At 34.8% G+C, this 17,361-nt stretch overlaps 1 protein-coding gene across 3 annotated transcripts in view; it reads right to left on the bottom strand.

Moving 5' to 3' along the window:
- FCHO2 (FCH and mu domain containing endocytic adaptor 2) overlaps nucleotides 1–17,361 on the bottom strand; it is an 82,045-nt gene that overhangs the window by 47,679 nt on the left and 17,005 nt on the right. For all 3 annotated transcript variants that reach the window (XM_027709761.2, XM_027709762.2, XM_039384549.1), the window contains exons 6-8: nucleotides 14,091–14,195; nucleotides 11,334–11,432; nucleotides 10,172–10,268 (exon numbers count right to left, since the gene is read on the bottom strand). In XM_027709761.2, coding sequence (XP_027565562.1) covers nucleotides 10,172–10,268; nucleotides 11,334–11,432; nucleotides 14,091–14,195 — 301 coding nt within the window. The remainder of the gene's footprint in view (nucleotides 1–10,171; nucleotides 10,269–11,333; nucleotides 11,433–14,090; nucleotides 14,196–17,361) is intronic.

The raw sequence follows: 17,361 nt of genomic DNA, 5'->3' as shown, positions 1-17,361 counted from the left end.
GGTTTCACAAATACATAAGGCAGACAGCTGCTATTTGACAAGAGACTGAAGCAAATACGTCAGGACTGGGTCAGTCCTTAGGCTCTTGAAAATAAGGAAGCTTTGGTTTGCTCGAACAGAAAAGGCAAAAGGTAATTTGAATAAATGGAAAATTTTCATTTTAGTTAATCCCATAACTTACAATAAGTGACACCGGCATAAGTAAAGCACCAGTGAGTCTGCAGCTCAGGATGCATCTCCTAGACTGTTCAGTAACTATATGTATTGTTTCTCTTGTTACAAGTGGCATGTGATATGTGGGCTTTCATGCCGCTAAAGGCAAAGTATATGGCTAGCAATAAGGAGATACTGTTCTTATTGAAAGACAAATGGAGAAAATGTAATTGCACTGTAAATTATATTACTGTATCTCCTACATATTTAGTCCACATCCATGGGAACAGTATTTTCAGAGTATACACAAGGCAACTATAGACACTACTATTTAATACCTTCTTCTTAATTTATCTACAGTGACACTAATTATCTTGAGGACAGTCAAAAAACAGTTACAAAACCTCTCTGTAAAATCTAGATAAAGCTTTTCCAGTCTGTCTGTAATACTCTCATACAAGACCTGTGTGAGAGAGACACTGGGATAATGTTTTGCTCAGGTCAAAACAATAAAATTTGCACTTTCCTCAACAGAGAGGAAAAAAAAAAGGTTTTACTGTTTGGATTCTTAAATAAAGTGAAATACAAAAGTCAATTACTATTACTAGGAAGGAAAACATAATATTATGTCATACCCTGAAAAAGTGCCCCCAGTAAGTATATTAATGAACTGGAAAATCCTGCAGAGCTAAAAAGGTAAACAAATCAAGAAGTCAACAAATCAAATAAAAACTGCTTTACATTTGCATCTGCTTTTGAAAATGGTCTCCTTTCTGTTTTTTGGGGCGTATGGGGCATGACAGAAAGAAACATTATCCCACCAAAGCTTATATTGGTATTAACTGCATTTAATTTTCAGTAACTGCAAGCATTCAGACACTCAACTCCCCCTCCAAAACTGCCCTTCCCTGCAACCTGAGGAATCAGTATACACACATGCATGCACACATATAAACATTAACATATCTGTTTCAAGCAAAAGCTTTAAAAAGCACTGTCTAAATCTGTACCTGTAGTTACATTTACAATAAAAAACCATATTCTTGTTTTTGATAAAAACACAAGTTTGTCTCTGAGTGTAAGTCATGCATGAAAGCAGGATAATTTTTTTTTAAACTGCATATGCTTCGCATGCTGCTTCAAATGGCAAAGCTTTGCGTGCCTGGCTCAGTGCCAATTGACAGCTCAGCTGGATATCAATGCATATTCTGACCCCCCTTGCAGCGTGTCACTTCTGAATTGTTTCCGCAGTAGAAAGTTTATTCAACCTCTCTCTCAAATTCAGTGGACCGACCATCATTCTGCTATTTAATCATAGCAGAACAGGTTATTTTTCTGACAGCACTAAAGCCAGACAGCAATTCCTAATGAACAGCTTGATACAAGTGGAATTTCGACTGTTTTAGCCTCAATTAATTCTGCTGTCAAAACAAATGACTGCTTTTAGTGTTTAGATGTCAAGCTGCATCACAAAGGTCAATTTTGTAGGTACACAAACATATAAGCAATCTTTTTCTTGCTATCATCTGATCCTGTGACATGTTTAGCAAAAAATTTCAAGCTTTCAAATTTAGAAGCCAGCAAGTCAAAATATACTGTCTCAACATCCCTGCTTCTAATACTAACTTCAATTTTTATTGCCTGTCCAAACATGAGAAGTAATTTTATAAAATGACAAAGAGAATTTTATTTTTCCCAGGGAAAGGACTTCTTATTTTACATATAAAAAAGAAGAAACAGAACCAAATTCAAGCATATCTTATTTGTAGGAATGCAGACTAAAGATGAATGGCTATTATCTTTGAGGTAAATAACATATATGTGATATATCTATCATGCTAGTACCAGACTGCCACAGGCAAATGTTAGTTTATGGATTTGGTCACCTCTTCTTTACAAAAAGAGGATAAGGAACAGAAAATAAAACCAGCCTGTTAACCTGTCAGTCTGAGGGAAAACATTGAAATAATATTGGTAAAACCATATCCTTTAACCTAATCCTATAAATACAGTTCCACTACAACAACAAATTTTCAACTGCTCTTTGTTACATCCTTAGGACTATATATCAACTTAGCTGCTATATAGCCTCTAGAGACGCTGAAGGTTTGACCAAATCCTTCTTTTTAAAAAAAAAATCATGTTGAAAAGATAAAATTATAGCATGGTAATAGTATTCATATATATATATATATATTAAAAAAAAAAGGCAGAGGTGATAGTGGCATCAGAAATAACAACTATTATCACTATCAACACATGTAGCACTTCCAGGGAGCATCTACTAAACAAGCAATCAATTCTAACCCTGATTCTGTTACTAGGCTTCCAGCCCTGCACCCAGTTCACTGGATCAAAGGAAACATTATTCGTCTCAGGCTTTTCTCATACTCTAGGTACAATGGTGCTGTGAATACAGCAAGTACACTGTATTCAAGGGACAGTATTTCTATGTGGCTTACGGAGCAAAAACAAAGCAGGAAAGGATCATAATCTGAGTAGCCTTAAAATAATTACTATCAATCAAGATGTTTTTCAACAGTGAGGAGAGATCAGATTTTTTTTCTCTAAAATAAAAAGGTGGCAAACATCAGTTACAAAGTATTTTTTACTGCTCCGATAACACAAAAATTTTCAAGAGACAGGAAACATGTACCAAATGCAATGGTTCAAGTCAGAGGTCCAACTAGACTGCAAACACCAATCTACAGACTGTTACACTTCCAGTCTCTTTCCTTATCCTCTTCTACTCTTGCTTTTTCTTCAACTTCATATTTCCTTTCTGACTGCATAAAAAACAGATGTGAGATATGGTTGGTTTTAGCTATTCACAAACTAAGTGGTTGGTCAACATACACAATACATACAAACACACACTAAGCTGTCTGCTGGCTCTCTAAACGAGTAGCTTACAACACTTAACTGGCTTTCCCTAACATGATATTACTAGTTTGGGTCCTTTTTCTCTCTAGCAAACTCCTCATTATTACAATTTCTTTGAAACTTCTACTTTTCCATCAAATTGAGTTAAAAGTAGCAAAATCTTTTGAAAATTATAGGGAGTGTTTGGAAAAATACTAAGAAGAGCAGAATTGCATAATTCTAGTCTAGAAATACAAGTATCTGTAACAAATGGCCCTGCCTGACTGCATGGTGCGTGATTCAGCTGCTGAAGGCAGACCATGCAAGTACGCAGTGATGAAGGAAATGCACAGACATATTCAAGTACTTTTCAGCTAAGATTTTGGAACACTAGACATTGTAAATATGTAAAGTTATAGCCTGCATCTTTAAAGACCACTTCAGAGAAGCATGTCTTTTGTAACAGTCACACCTTCTCCCCGTAAACTAAGGGGGTATGTTTTCTTACTGAAGTTCTGAACTTAAACTCATCAAGTTGTTAGACTTTAATATGTTTATGTGACCCTAAAGAGCAAAAACAGGCTAGTGTATTTTATAGTATCCAGAATTTTTCAGATAGAAAAATCTTTTTTCATTTGGTAAAAAAAAGAACATTGCCTATCTTAAAAGAAAAATAAATAAGTTAATAATAAATAAGTTAATAATTGCAAACCTCTCCCTAAATATTAATTGCATACAATGTTATATTACTTTATGTAACTGAAGTACAGGCCTTATTTACTTCACTAGCATCTCAGTATGTTATTTCTATTTTCAGGTGTTTTAAAACTCTTCAATACTTTTTTATCACAGTAGAATCTATCCTGCATACTACCACATTTTCTGATGACTACCACCTAATTAATATATTCTTCCTACTTAAGTTACTAAAATGGACATTGCTTTGCTCCTCCAGTCCCATAAAACTATTAGTGTCAGGCTGCAACTGATTTGTTTGTTTGTAGCAAAAAAATTCAAGTGGATCCAAAAGCATTTAATCTTACTGAGTGTTTCAGATCACTGAAACATCAGTGATCTGAAAGGCCAGCTTTTGCTCTGTTGTATCTAGAGAAGTTGTCTAAGATATTTTTATCAATGCTACTAGCCTTCCACTTGCATTAAGAGACTTTTCAATAAAACTTGTACATTTACAGCTGTCCAGACCACCACCACCATTTAAAAATCAATAAATTGCAACCTAAAACAAGTCTGCAACTTATATATCTGTGATTATTAAAAACCTATTCTGGCAGATGAGGCTTCCTAAAGTCCACAGAAGTTTTAGCAGGTTTGTTGGTTATGAAGGGACTCTACAGCACAGGACCCTTAAAGACTCTTTTATCTACCTTAAGCCCAGCTTCTCATAAAAATTCTCAAAGATACCCACATCTAATTTCTTCCATTAACTTCTGAGATACACCAATACTCTGCCTTCCTTTACAAAGACTACTGTCCTGAACCCCTTAGATACTATCAGTGTTGATAAACTAAGTTCATTCCTCAGTCAGCCTTCTGTGTAGAATTAGGTGTGGACACAGGCTTTGAGAAATTGTGCTAGCACTTCAGGCTATTTGGCGTCTAATCACAAGTGTCAGCAGCACTAAAATATTCACAATATTTACAGAAAATATAGAGAAAATAATTTATAACAACATAAAATAAATACTTGCTTTGTTACACTTCCTTGTGGAAAAGAAGCTCAAAGACATCCTGCAGAGGTGTTCAAAAGTCATTATTAATGATTTTCAGTGTTTATTTCCATATATTTGTTGCTGTTTTGTGTCTTAGAAAAGTATTTTTATAAGTGCTATAAACTACTATGTTATGAAACAAACCCATGGAAATAATAAGTGCCACACCTAGCACTGTTTCAAGTCTTTCTTTCAAAGCGGAGTTCATTATTCGAGCACAAAAAAAGCTTTAATCAAAGCAAGCTTCAATACTCCCTGCTCCTGTTTTGCCATTTGAGCTCTGGGAAAGGATTAACTTATTTCTAAAATTTTTGGGGGTAATACAGTTATTATTAACCCTCTTTCTCCCCCCTGCTTTATCTTATTCACCTAGTATACTTCTTCATTAGATAGAAAACATGTAGTTTAACACAACACACTAACTAAACAGGAATATTAACATGGAGTGAGCACAACTGTGCATTAACACTATTGGCACTACCTTCCGGTTGTGGTGCAGCTCATTTTGACACTTGCATTTGCTTTGGAAAAAACACATAAGCAATACCTTTCATGCACATTCAGGACTAAAATGCTCACATAAGCAACTACAAAACTTAAACACATGCCATAAATTTACACGAATCTTTGCACTAGCCCCTCATCACTGCCAACAGACAGCCACATAAAATGTTATTCTAATCAAATAATCAATGATTCAGCTGAGTTCAATGAATCAAAAATCAGTTGAATTAAAGCCTCAGTAAAATTTGATTTTTAAATGTTTACTAAATTGAAGCTTAATGTTTCATGATTCTGCTAACAGGCAGAGCTCCCAAAAGTGTGTGGGGACAGTATTGGGACAGACATTGTTTAACATGTGTCAGTGACACAGTCAGTGGGAGCACCCTCAGCAAGTTGCTGATGACACCAAGCTGTGTGGTGAGGTCGACACGCTGGAGGGTAGGAATGCCATGTAGAGGGAACTGCACAGGCTGGAGAGATGGGCCTGTGCAAACCACGTGAAGTTCAACAAGGCCAAGTGCAAGGTCCTGGGGCAGGGTAATCCCAAGCACAAATACAGGCTGGGCAGAGAATGGATTGCGAGCAGCCTTGGGGGAGAAAGATTTCAGAGGGTTTGTTGGGTCAACATGACCCAACAATATGCACTCACAGAAGGCCAACTGTATACTGGGCTGCATCACAAAAAGCAAGGCCAGCAGGTTGAAGAAGATTCTCCCCCTCTACTCTGGCTCTCATGAAACCCCACCTGGAGTACTGCATCCAGATCTGGGGTTCTCAGCACAAGAAAGATGATATCCCATTGAAATGAGTCCAGAGGAGGGCCACTAAGTTGATCAGAGGTCTGGAGAACCTGTCCTATGAGGAAAGGCTGAGAGAGTTGGGGTTGTTCATCTTGAAGAAGAGAAAGCTCCAGAGACACCTTAGAGCAGCCTCTCAGTACCTAAAAGGGGCCTGCAAGAAAGCTGGACAGGGACTTTTCACAGGCACATGTAGTGACAGGAAGGGGGGAATGGCCTTAAGCTGAAAGAGAGTAGGTTTAGATTAGATATTAGAATGACATTCTTTACTATGAGGGTGCTGAGACACTGGAATGGGTTGCCCAGAAAAGTTTTGGATGCCTCGTCCCTGAAAGTGTTCAAGGCCAGGCTGGATGGAGCCTTCTGAGTGAACTGTGTAGTGGGCAAAAACTAATAAAGAACAAACACACACATTTAGCTCTCCATACATAAGAAGAGGACATAGTAATTCAGTAACTAAAATTAAAAAAATATTCATGATCAACTATAGCTTTATAGGCATTGACTAATCTCTTAAGAGACATTTGACATTATCTTGACAATTTCAGACATAAAATCTAAGAAAAACATGAGCTTGAATTTCATACCAGTCTCTATGCCTTGAGCCATCAACTTTCCACACTAGAACAAACCAATTTTTAAATAGATTATTATAGGATTAAGTATATAGAGCTAGAGCTCATTGATATGTCATTAATCTGGAATAGGGTTATTCTGGTATCATCTCCATTATTGACTTATTTAACATATAAATTGGGTGGAAGAGAAGCAGAGCAGGCATTTTCTGCCATGCATTAAATGAATTTTCCAACGAATATGAAGCAACAGACTTCCAGGCTATCACAAACAGAAAACTGATTTGGCAGAAGTGGCAACAAGTTTTGATGAACAATGCACGACCATGCGAGTGACAAAAGCATCTTACAATTGATGGTATCAAACCTGCTATTAGACCTAACAGCAGGAACACTGGGTTGGAAAGGATTTAGAGATCTTCTAGTCCATCCTGCTCAATACGAGTAGAGACATCTACTCTAGGACAGAATGACTTCCCTAGACCTGCTGCCTACACTGCTTTTGATGCAGCCCAGGATACAACTGGCTTTCCGGGTTGTGAGTACTCATTGCTGGGTCATGTCCAGCCTCTCATCCACCAGCACCCCCAAGTCCTTCTCGGCAGGGCTGCTCTTGATCTGCTCACCCTGTATTGATACCAGGGGTTGTCCGACCCAGGTGGAGCACCATGCACTTGGTCTTGTTAAACCTCATGAGGATCACATGGGCCTGCTTCTTGAGCTTGTCCTGGTTCCTCTGCATGCTGGAGACAGTTCACAAAACACAGTAAATTCTGATCTGAAGCCTTACTGGTCCTGCAGCTCTCTTCCTGTTTTTCAATGTTTTATATTAAGTGACTTTTTTTTCAGCTAAAATTAAAGATTTGCAGCTCTATGTATGTGGTTTGGGTTTTGTTGTTCTGTTTTGGTTTTTCGTTTTACACTGAATGGAAGTCAGAAAACAAATAAGAAATATAACTTAAATACTGTGTTACTAAAACCAGTAAATTCTAAACTGATTGAAAAAAAAAGAATTAAAACAAATTCATAAGAAGTACATTATAAAGCTGACTAGATAAGTTATTTAAGTAGCAGTTCAAAAAGAGCTATTGTAAAGAAGTTCCTGAGTGAATTAAAAAATGCTCACAAAACATGACTGCTTGAAAGAAATTTTATTTGTAAGAGAAAAACTTAAAACTCTAGATGTCCCTGTGTATTATGATTCCAGAGGATGGAAGTTAGCCACCAGAGGGAGCCCATATAGTCTGGTACAAGGACATCACTGTACAGATATTTCAGCTAAGCAATAAACTTTACTGTGAATGGTTTGTAGTCTACATAATAAAACAGTCCTTCTCAGTACTTCATTTCAGATTCATTCTTATTTTTACAGATATAAATAAAACCGAGTGAACTATGAAGAACTATAACCATATCTAGAATATGCTGAAATAAACTAAAATACTCTATACATTACCTCTTTAGTTTATTTTGTTTGAAAATACCCACCATCTAACTTACCATAGTAGCCTACAAATAACATGGATGAGAGAAGACCTGGGAAATTTATAGTGTTGCCTTCAAACAGATTTAGGACTGGAATCATAAGTAACAGTGACATCTATAAGACATTTTTGCTGCCTTTGTTTTGCATGCCAAGTTAGTATAATTTTTTACATTGAATATTTAGATTTATCTGAGGAGTCATCTCCTTCTCCAGCCTATTTAAAAAATTACATCCCACAGACTTCCAACATTTGCCCTATGACTTAAAATATCTTTCTACCATGAAAAGTTCTCAAATAGAAAAAAGTGAGGTTTTAATCAAGAAAAAGCAGTCCTTAACACAGTGGATGTTTTCACTTGATCCTTAGAAGGCTGATACCTCACTCTACCTTCAACGTCGTTGTAACTGTCAAAGTTCTATGATTCTAAGTTAATAAAATAAATATAACAGAAGTAGAAACTATAATTAACATCACTACTAGTCCGTGTTTCTAGTCTCTGACACTTCTCATGAATTTGTCTTCCTTTGCTGCTGAATTTAACTGTGCTTTCCCTCTGCACCATGACTGCTTTACAAAATTGATATCAATACAATAATTTAATGCTGTAAAAGAAAATTCAAGGTGCATATATTTACACACTAAATGTGTTATCCTTCCTTAGAATACTTTTCTTATTCCTTAGAATATATTTGATGAAGTTTTTACAGAGAATACAAATAGGATTTGAAGAACACTATAAAGCAGCAAATAAGTACAAAATGTATATAACTTCTCCATAAAATTAAAAAGTGAAGTGTTACTTTTCTTACAATTACTATTTTGTCTAGCAAAAGCCACAAAAATAATGTGGATGACTTGAAGTGCACCACGCTCTAGAATACATTAGCAAGGGTCTTTGTAACCCTGGCAATCAGAATCCTGAATACTAGATGGAGATCCCTAGCCATTCCATGACATGTCAGCAACAGCTAATCAAAGAGGTCTGAACACTGAATTTTCATGTGTCTTTGTCCTGATTTCAAAACAACTGAACTTGAAACTCCGACATTCATACATTTTCTTTCTTAATCTTTACTGAAAAATTGCAAAATACACAGGAAGCTTTCAGAAATCATTCCACATACAATCTTACTGCAGCCTACTACGACCATTAGTGGAAGGAATATGAAACCATACTACGTTAAAAACACCTCACAGACACACTGCAAGATACCTAGTAATCATATTTAACAATTTACTATAATTTTTCATGATCTACGTTAGTATGTACATTCTTGCTCTGAAAAAAAAAAAAATCTTTCTGCGCCTACACTAGAAGACAGAGATGTTAGTAAGGACTCCCAGTGCTGAAGAAAACAGCTAAGAGGTACTAACTCCTGTATTCACACACCTAGTGACTGTTTCACGGCAAATATTAGAAGCGACACTAGATATGCAGTACTGTGAGCCTGCTTTATGATGCCAGTCCAGGGAAGTCTTATACACCATACCCAACCAGCATTACCTTCTGAAAGTAGTATTCAATTTGCTGCTTAGTAAAGAAACAATATGCATTATTGTATATTAAAATATATATTTTATAAAAATATACTATATATCTATTAAAATGTTAATTTTGTAAACTAACCAAACTGATACAACTGTTTCAACAGATCAGTAAGCAGCTGTATAGACATCTCCTCTGAATATATTAATAAATTTCTAATAAATAAAGATTTGAAATGTAATTTATGCAGAAACACATAGGAGACAACACATAGTTTGTACAAGGAACTACAGTTGCTTGACAAATTTCACTGAGTACCAAGAAACAGTATAGTTTAGTAGTATAAATCTACAAATTACCAAGCTTTATGAACACGAATACCACGTGCACATAATAAATTCTGTTATCAATTTCTATGAATCATTTAATATCAAAGGTAATGAATACTACGAACTTGAAACTGCAAATACATTAAAAATATTGCACATTAAAAAACACGGGTTTGACCTTTTATGGAGAGTGGAAATTTCCAGTTTTAAAGCTAACTTTTCCTATTCTGTTAGTTTCAATCTCTTACCAGGTCTTTCCTTCCCAGTTCCTTTTGACTCAGCAAATTTCTGTATTAAACTCTCAACTGTAGTATTTGTCATGTTATTAATAAACTCTTCGTGCACCTTCAAAAGAAAAAAAAAAAGAATGCAATTAATTTTAAAAATTAGTTTTCTCTGTAGTTAAGGTTCAAAATACTTTCCTCCAAAATATATTACAGGACTTAAGAGACATCAACAGATATTTTAACAAGGAAATCCCTACTTTGCTTTAGTATTAGCAAGTGTGGATACAATACAGATTAAAAATGGAATGTCAGGTCTAGTTTTTACTTCTATTTCTTCCATCTAAAAAACTTGTATATATATAGTTTTCTGAACTTGTCAGCAACATGTCGCACTACAATGTCAGGAAGACAAGCAGTTTCTTAAGCCAGCACCAGTTAAGGGTGTGAACTGTTACTACTAATTATCACAGCTCCCACCTGCTTAAGTAAAAGCATTACTGTTGTAATGTTTTCGGTCTGACAAAGAAACAACAACATGTTGTTGATAGGTTTTTCCAACAAAGCAGTATGTGTATATGCTTTATGCTTTAGAAATACATAGCATGACCCTTGTGACGACTGTTCACTAGCAGAAAACCTCAGTACTGAAGAAAATAGTGACGTTAAGTGTATGGAAATAAAAAGACACTTCAAAAAAATCTAAAAAAATAGAACTGCTTATAACGATTATTAACCAAACCAACTTATATCCAAATAAAAGAAGATACTATATAAGGTTTTGTTACTAAAGATCTTTTGCTCATAAAAATCCAGGTGTATAAAAAAATTTGGAAACTTTTCCAAGTGATCTAATTTCTAGTTTTAATCAAAGAAGTAGTATCCTGATTATGTGTGAAATGAGTGCTAATTCAATATCTAGGGAGCATCAATTAGAAATACACTAACATTTCTTCAAATTGTCATAATAACTTGTTTTCCATTAAGACAATATTCAGATTTATCCTGTAAATTTTGTGACACTGAACTTACAAATTCAACAGGAAGCCATGGAAATTTGAGCTTATTTGAATTTCCATAATTTGAAAAATGCAATTGCCACAAACACAGTAAGAAATATTGCATTTAATAGTTAAGAAAAATACATAGCATAATCCAAACAAACAAAAAATAGTATAAAAGTTACCTCTCCTATTTGTATATGAATTTCTTTTATAGTATTTGACAATGATTCTATAATCTCTTTCATACGAAGAAGGTGTGTTTCTTCAATGTCTTGAAATTTCTGCAAACCAATATGAGCAATTAGTCATAACAAAAATTTTTTTAAAGACTAAACTTTTTATTTTAATAATTAAATACACTAAATGGAAAAAACCCCAAACAAATAACTTTTTTTCCCTTCCAAATCTTTACCATGGCAATTACAACATTTAAGAATATTGTAAATACTTAAGAATAATTATTTAAGAATACTTAAGTAAGGTACAGAATTTAGAGTTAGGAAATAATGCACTTTAAAAAGTAACATATCCTTTTAGAACCATTACTGAAGTTTTTTTACTTACTCTTTGAACTTTCATCTAATCTTTATTTTCAAAAAAATCTGATCCATTTCCACCAAAAGAAAACAGGTTTAGGGGGTGTTCAAATAACCCCTCATTTCTCCATTACTGACGAGTCTTATTTCTGGATATGTTTTGCACTTCCTTTTTAGTACCTTCTCCTCCTCCTCAGAAATATACGCATGCTTTCTCATTTTCTAGTTAAGTATACATCCTTTCCTTCTTTAAATATGATTAGTTTGTTTGAATTTTAAACTCATCACATATAATTTTTGCAATTTGTTCCATTTTACTCAGGCTTCCAGCTGACAGCCATTTTAAAATCACTTCCAAATTTCTCAATGGCTCCTTCCTGGCCAAAAATCAGAACTAAAAATGTCCTCATCCTCCCCAATGGTCAACCATAATTGTCTGGAAATCTTTGTTTACTTCTGCTCTTTCCTAGTTCTCTGCCTATTTCTGTAACTTCCCTTTCAAGTGTGTCCAAACTTTGGAGCACCACTTAATCCTCTCTCCAATTTGCACAGGGTTCCCTAAAGATCATCTCTCCCCATTTCACACCTCCTGCTACTCCGATTCACAAATACAACTCTGTCCAGACAAGACAAATATCTGTAACTTCTAACCCTCAATCTTCTGCCATACCTACATACCTCTCTAGCCATCAATCGGGTAGACTAAAATTATTTTATTTTTCTCCAGCAGCCTTCCTCTTAAATACAGAGGATATGATTATCCTCTGTAGCCTATGCTATGATGTTACTCTTGTACTGATTGCCTTATTATGTAAACTATCTCTGGTCTGCCTCTAACATCTGCTCTCAGTCACAGGGGTGTCAAGACATGGATACAATGTGTTCTTTAAACTCTTCTCCTTAAAGCACATGAAAACAGTTGTCCATACTGACACATATTTTTTCTGTTAGTGGAAAGCATCCCCCCAGTTGTCTTCTTCCTTCTTTTTTATTGTTTTATAATTCAGATTTAAAGTCTCTGAAGTGTAGCCATCTTGAATAAAGCTAGGTATTATAATACAATCCCATAATTCTTATCACAGGTATAATCACTAGCCAAATTGTTTACTTTCCCTTTCGAAAGATCAATTTTAAAAAGATGCACTGAAACGGATCTGTAATGTTAATAACCCAACAAATACATGATGCTGCTTAGTGCTTTAAGCTACAATACAAATGAAAAATCATCATCAGAATCTCTAGCTGTCCAACTCAGTATACACCATTTACTCAAGCACTACATCTTTTTTTATAAACATGTACGTTTTCCTGTAAATTTACAGTGTTTCTTAAAATGCATTCTTACTTATTCTTGACATTTATTCATATGCAGGCTGCTCAACAGCAAAATTATCAATATTCAACTCTACCCAGTTCTAAAAAAGGTAGAGGACTTTCAAAGAATACAGCATTTTCAACATTTGATCCTTTCCAGTAATTGCCTGAGCTACATGATTTTAAAAAACCCTCCAGCAAAGTGGAAGATCTGGCAAATAAGACAACATGTTTTCTTAGCAACTGCATAGCAAGTGCATAACAATACTATAGATGTACTCAAAAACGTCCCTTCACATGAGGAATTTCTGTCAAATCTAATTTCTAAACAACAATGAATTGTGTTTTCCTACTTCTTCAATCACAATAAACCTTTCCATATTTATCGCAGCAATAACTCTAACTTGTAAACCAAGATTGAAATCAAAACTTGCAGAATGCCAATTTTCATTTCCAATATGGACAGATGTGGAAAGTTTACAAATGTCCAATATAACATTAAGTGAAAATTTAATCTTAAAGTAAAAGGATTGCTACAATTAAGGAACTAAGCACATTTAGACAAGTTTGGTTTAAAATGTAGCAAGGAATGGCACATGCAATGATACAGAGAACTTGATATCCTCTGGGAATTTTTAAGACTCAGTCTGTATTCCAGAAACTTTAACAGATGTAAGGGCTTTCCAAAATCTCAGGTAAACCCTGGGAAGACACTTTAACAAGCTGTAACTAAACTGTTTTGATGGAAAAGCCACAATGTATCTCAATATTAAAACTTCTATGAATGATTTCTGGGTGCCCAGCAATTCAGAGGATTTCCCACAAAATCACAATGCATCTAAAATACGTCCAGAAGTTCGTTTTGCTTTCTTCCTAAAATTTCTTCAAAAAGTCTTTCTTGAGCTAGTGCTCAACTGTGTCATTCAAGGACAGTGCTATCACAACCACCATAGTCAGTGTCTGCCTTTCAAACAAATCTATTTCCAAATTAACCACTTTTTCAAAAACTTTGATTTTAGATGGCTTCAGAGATGAAAGTCTATAGACATTAGTCTATTTCAAAGGTAACTCAATTAATATAACACCTACCTGTGCTGTTTCTGTCATTTTCACTTCAAAATCAGCTTTAAACACAGCGTACTTCTCCACATATAGTTTATAGGTATCTGTAGCTTTTTTTGTTTTAACTGCTGCCTGTAGATCAGTACAAAAAGTGTCAAATGTCACACATATGGTCTGAGCCAAGGTTTTTACAGTCATTATTAAAAGACAGCCTAGGATGATCCCTAAAAATTATCCAGGGACATATCAAAACAGGGAAGTGTCATAAAAAAATTTTATCACCAAATAACTCATATTCAAGCTATTAGAGATTTCTATTTAGAACTACCATAAACCACATAAAAAAAAAATCTAAAAAACCTGTTACGTCATTTAAATCCCTTCCACTTACTAGCAGTGAAGAATTTGTAATACACTTATTTGGAAATCAAATTCTTATTGCTGACAATAACTCATTAGCTCTGTCAAACATTTACAACAAATTTATATTTGCAACAGCAAAACAGGAAAAAAAGCTAGGTTAGAATACAGAACAACAAGTTATATGTGCAATTCTGAAAGAGTCAATGGTAAAAAAACCCAAGATGGTGCAATTCTCTTAGAAAAAAAGGAAGAAATTGAAAAGTAAAAGCGTTACATCAACAGATTAAGAGGCGTTATCAATGGATTAACAGACACTTGAAAGTGAAGCTAATGCAGAACACACTGATAATCAGATTTATGCAGGTTAGTGTTATTTATAATAGTCCTTGCGAGATTTATAACTGTTTTTTCATTATTTGTTGCTAATAAACCAAAATCATCTTTCTGGGAGTTAAATAAAAGACAAAACAAAACAGGAGAATCTCAGTATTACATGGAGAACAAAACTGAATGAAGTGACTGATTGTGGTAGAGAAAAAGTTATTTTCAAAGTCTACAGCATGATGAACGAGATGAAGTCTTTCAAACCTTTGATATTCTATTTCCAAGTTAAATGCCAATGAAAATAAAAATAATTTTGAACATCATTTTTCCCCCTAAGCTTTTTTGTTAAATGTGCCTACTTTATCTCATTGAAATTTCCGATCAGTTGTAAATCAAAAGAACTCCTGAATTGTTAATGACATCAATAAAGACAGCTGTATATTCACCATTTGTTCCAGTTCTGAGTAGCCCTCTTCCCCTTTCCAATTAATTTCATCTGTCTCACAGTAAAAACAGAAACTATTTTTTACTTGCAATGAGTTGTAAAGCTGATCATTATCTCTAACATTCAAATGAATTAATAGAGAGATTGATTCTGCAATTTCCAAGAGAAAAATAACAGAAAATCATGAGTAACAATATAGCATTAGCACTTGTTCACCTGTAGAAACATAACCAAGACTTCAAAGGAATAGGAAACAAAGCTACAGTTTCACTTTTCCAGTTACAAAGAAAGCTTAAGCAGATCTTAAGTCATATAGTCATGTACACTCAGCATAACAGGGGCTGAAAATAGTTCATGAAAGAAGAACATGGCATTAAAATGGACCATGACAGGTTGTATCAAGCCCATCAGTTAATTATCCTGAATTTTACTTCATGATTCTCGCTCTTATACATTCACACAGGGGAATCATGAAGAAGCACACAGTCCTATCCTGTTTCCCATATGCCATTTACTGTGATAAAAGTAAAAGGTGCTTCATGAAATCTTATTTTTAAAACTGATTCAGACTGCTTTGCAGTAAGATCATTCCAAATATAACCATTGAAAAGGAAGGAAATGCTAAGTAAAAAGACTTAAAAAGAAGGGTTTTCTGGTAAAGCATTATGTAACTGAACCCCACGTGCAAGGGATTTTGACAAAACAAAAACATTCTCCATCTCCTATCATGTTTAACGATGAGCAGAATCCAAGTATTAATGCTGAAAAGCATTTAAAAAACTAACTACTCAGCAGGACAGACAAAATGACAAAACACATGAACACTGATTAGCAACTAATGTCTCCTGAAAACAGGATGTGACTATTCTCAGGTGCAGCAATTGCTAGAACCGTGTTTAGCAAATTTACAGTAAGTGAAAGAAAAGGATCAGTCAAGAATTTTTTGTTAAGTCACTATATATAGAGAAGTTCACATGTCAGAGAACAACAGGAAATCATTACACAACTTAGTATTAACTTTCAGCTGCAGATACCTCCTCAGATTCTTCAATAAACTATCTCTCCAAACATTTGGCTTTGTATACTGGTATAGATCCCTTGTTTTCTTATAAAGCAGTTATTCTGTGGTTTTGATAGAAAATAGTTTTCATGTTGTGCTTAATGTAATAAATCTATTTTCTACCAAAGAAAAAATAAATGAATACAATCTTTAGTCACCCTGTTTATGAAATTACAAGTGTAAATTTGCATAGATGCATGACTGAAGAGATGTGACAGTACCAGTTACATTTTTTAAGTACTTGCAGAGCATTCAACTATGATCTAATTGTATCTAGGAAGATGCACAAACCAGTAAAAAATGACCTTCCTCCTACAGTGCTTCCTCCTTCTCTCTTCTCATGTAGTCATCTCTCAGGCTGAACACTTTTTTGTTTCCAAATTAATAAGGGCAATGCTACATCTTAAAAACAAGCTTTCCATCAAGTCAGCTTTTCCTACTGAAAAGTTTTAATGTATTTACAAGAATTCAGAAAAATTATACTTTGAATATACTGGCAGGAAAACATCTGCCAACACACGTATTTCTGATTCACGTCTAGAATCCAACATCAACTGTTGTTTGAGACAAAAGCTAGGGGAAAAAAAAGGCTAGATTTATATCAATCTGAAACAACTGGAACATGGTGAACAGAATCACTTTTGTCACCAGTGAAAAGGCAATAACCAATTTTATCAAGATAGTAGTAAAAAAAGCACAAAGATCATTTTCATAAGCACAAAATCTTACACAGATCAGTTAATGAAAGTGGAAATCAGCAGAGAAATCAAGATTTAATAAGAGAAGTTCTAGTTAGAGATGAGGAAATGTGACCTCTTTCCTCTACTAGTTAGATTCCTGAAAACAGGAAAAAGTTGCAGTGATGTCAGCAGGCCAAGGAAGGTGATCCTTCCCCTCCACTCAGCACTGGCAAGGCCACACCTGCAGTAGTGTCTAGTTCTGGGTTGTCCATTGCAAGAGAGACATGGAGGTACTGCAGAGAGTCCACTAAAGGGCAATGAAAGTAATCAAGGGACTGAAGCACCTTTCCCATGAGAAAAGGCTGAGAGCACTGAAACTGTTCAGCCTGGAGAAGAGAAGCCTTAGGGAGAATCTTATCTATACAT

This window comes from Pipra filicauda, unplaced genomic scaffold (genome assembly GCF_003945595.2).
Source record: "Pipra filicauda isolate LSUMZ 115617 unplaced genomic scaffold, ASM394559v2 scaffold35_size7292922_pilon, whole genome shotgun sequence".
In the NCBI taxonomy this organism is placed as follows: Eukaryota; Metazoa; Chordata; class Aves; order Passeriformes; family Pipridae; genus Pipra; species Pipra filicauda.
Note: the sequence above shows the minus strand (reverse complement) of the source record. Positions and strands in the feature narration are given on the sequence as shown.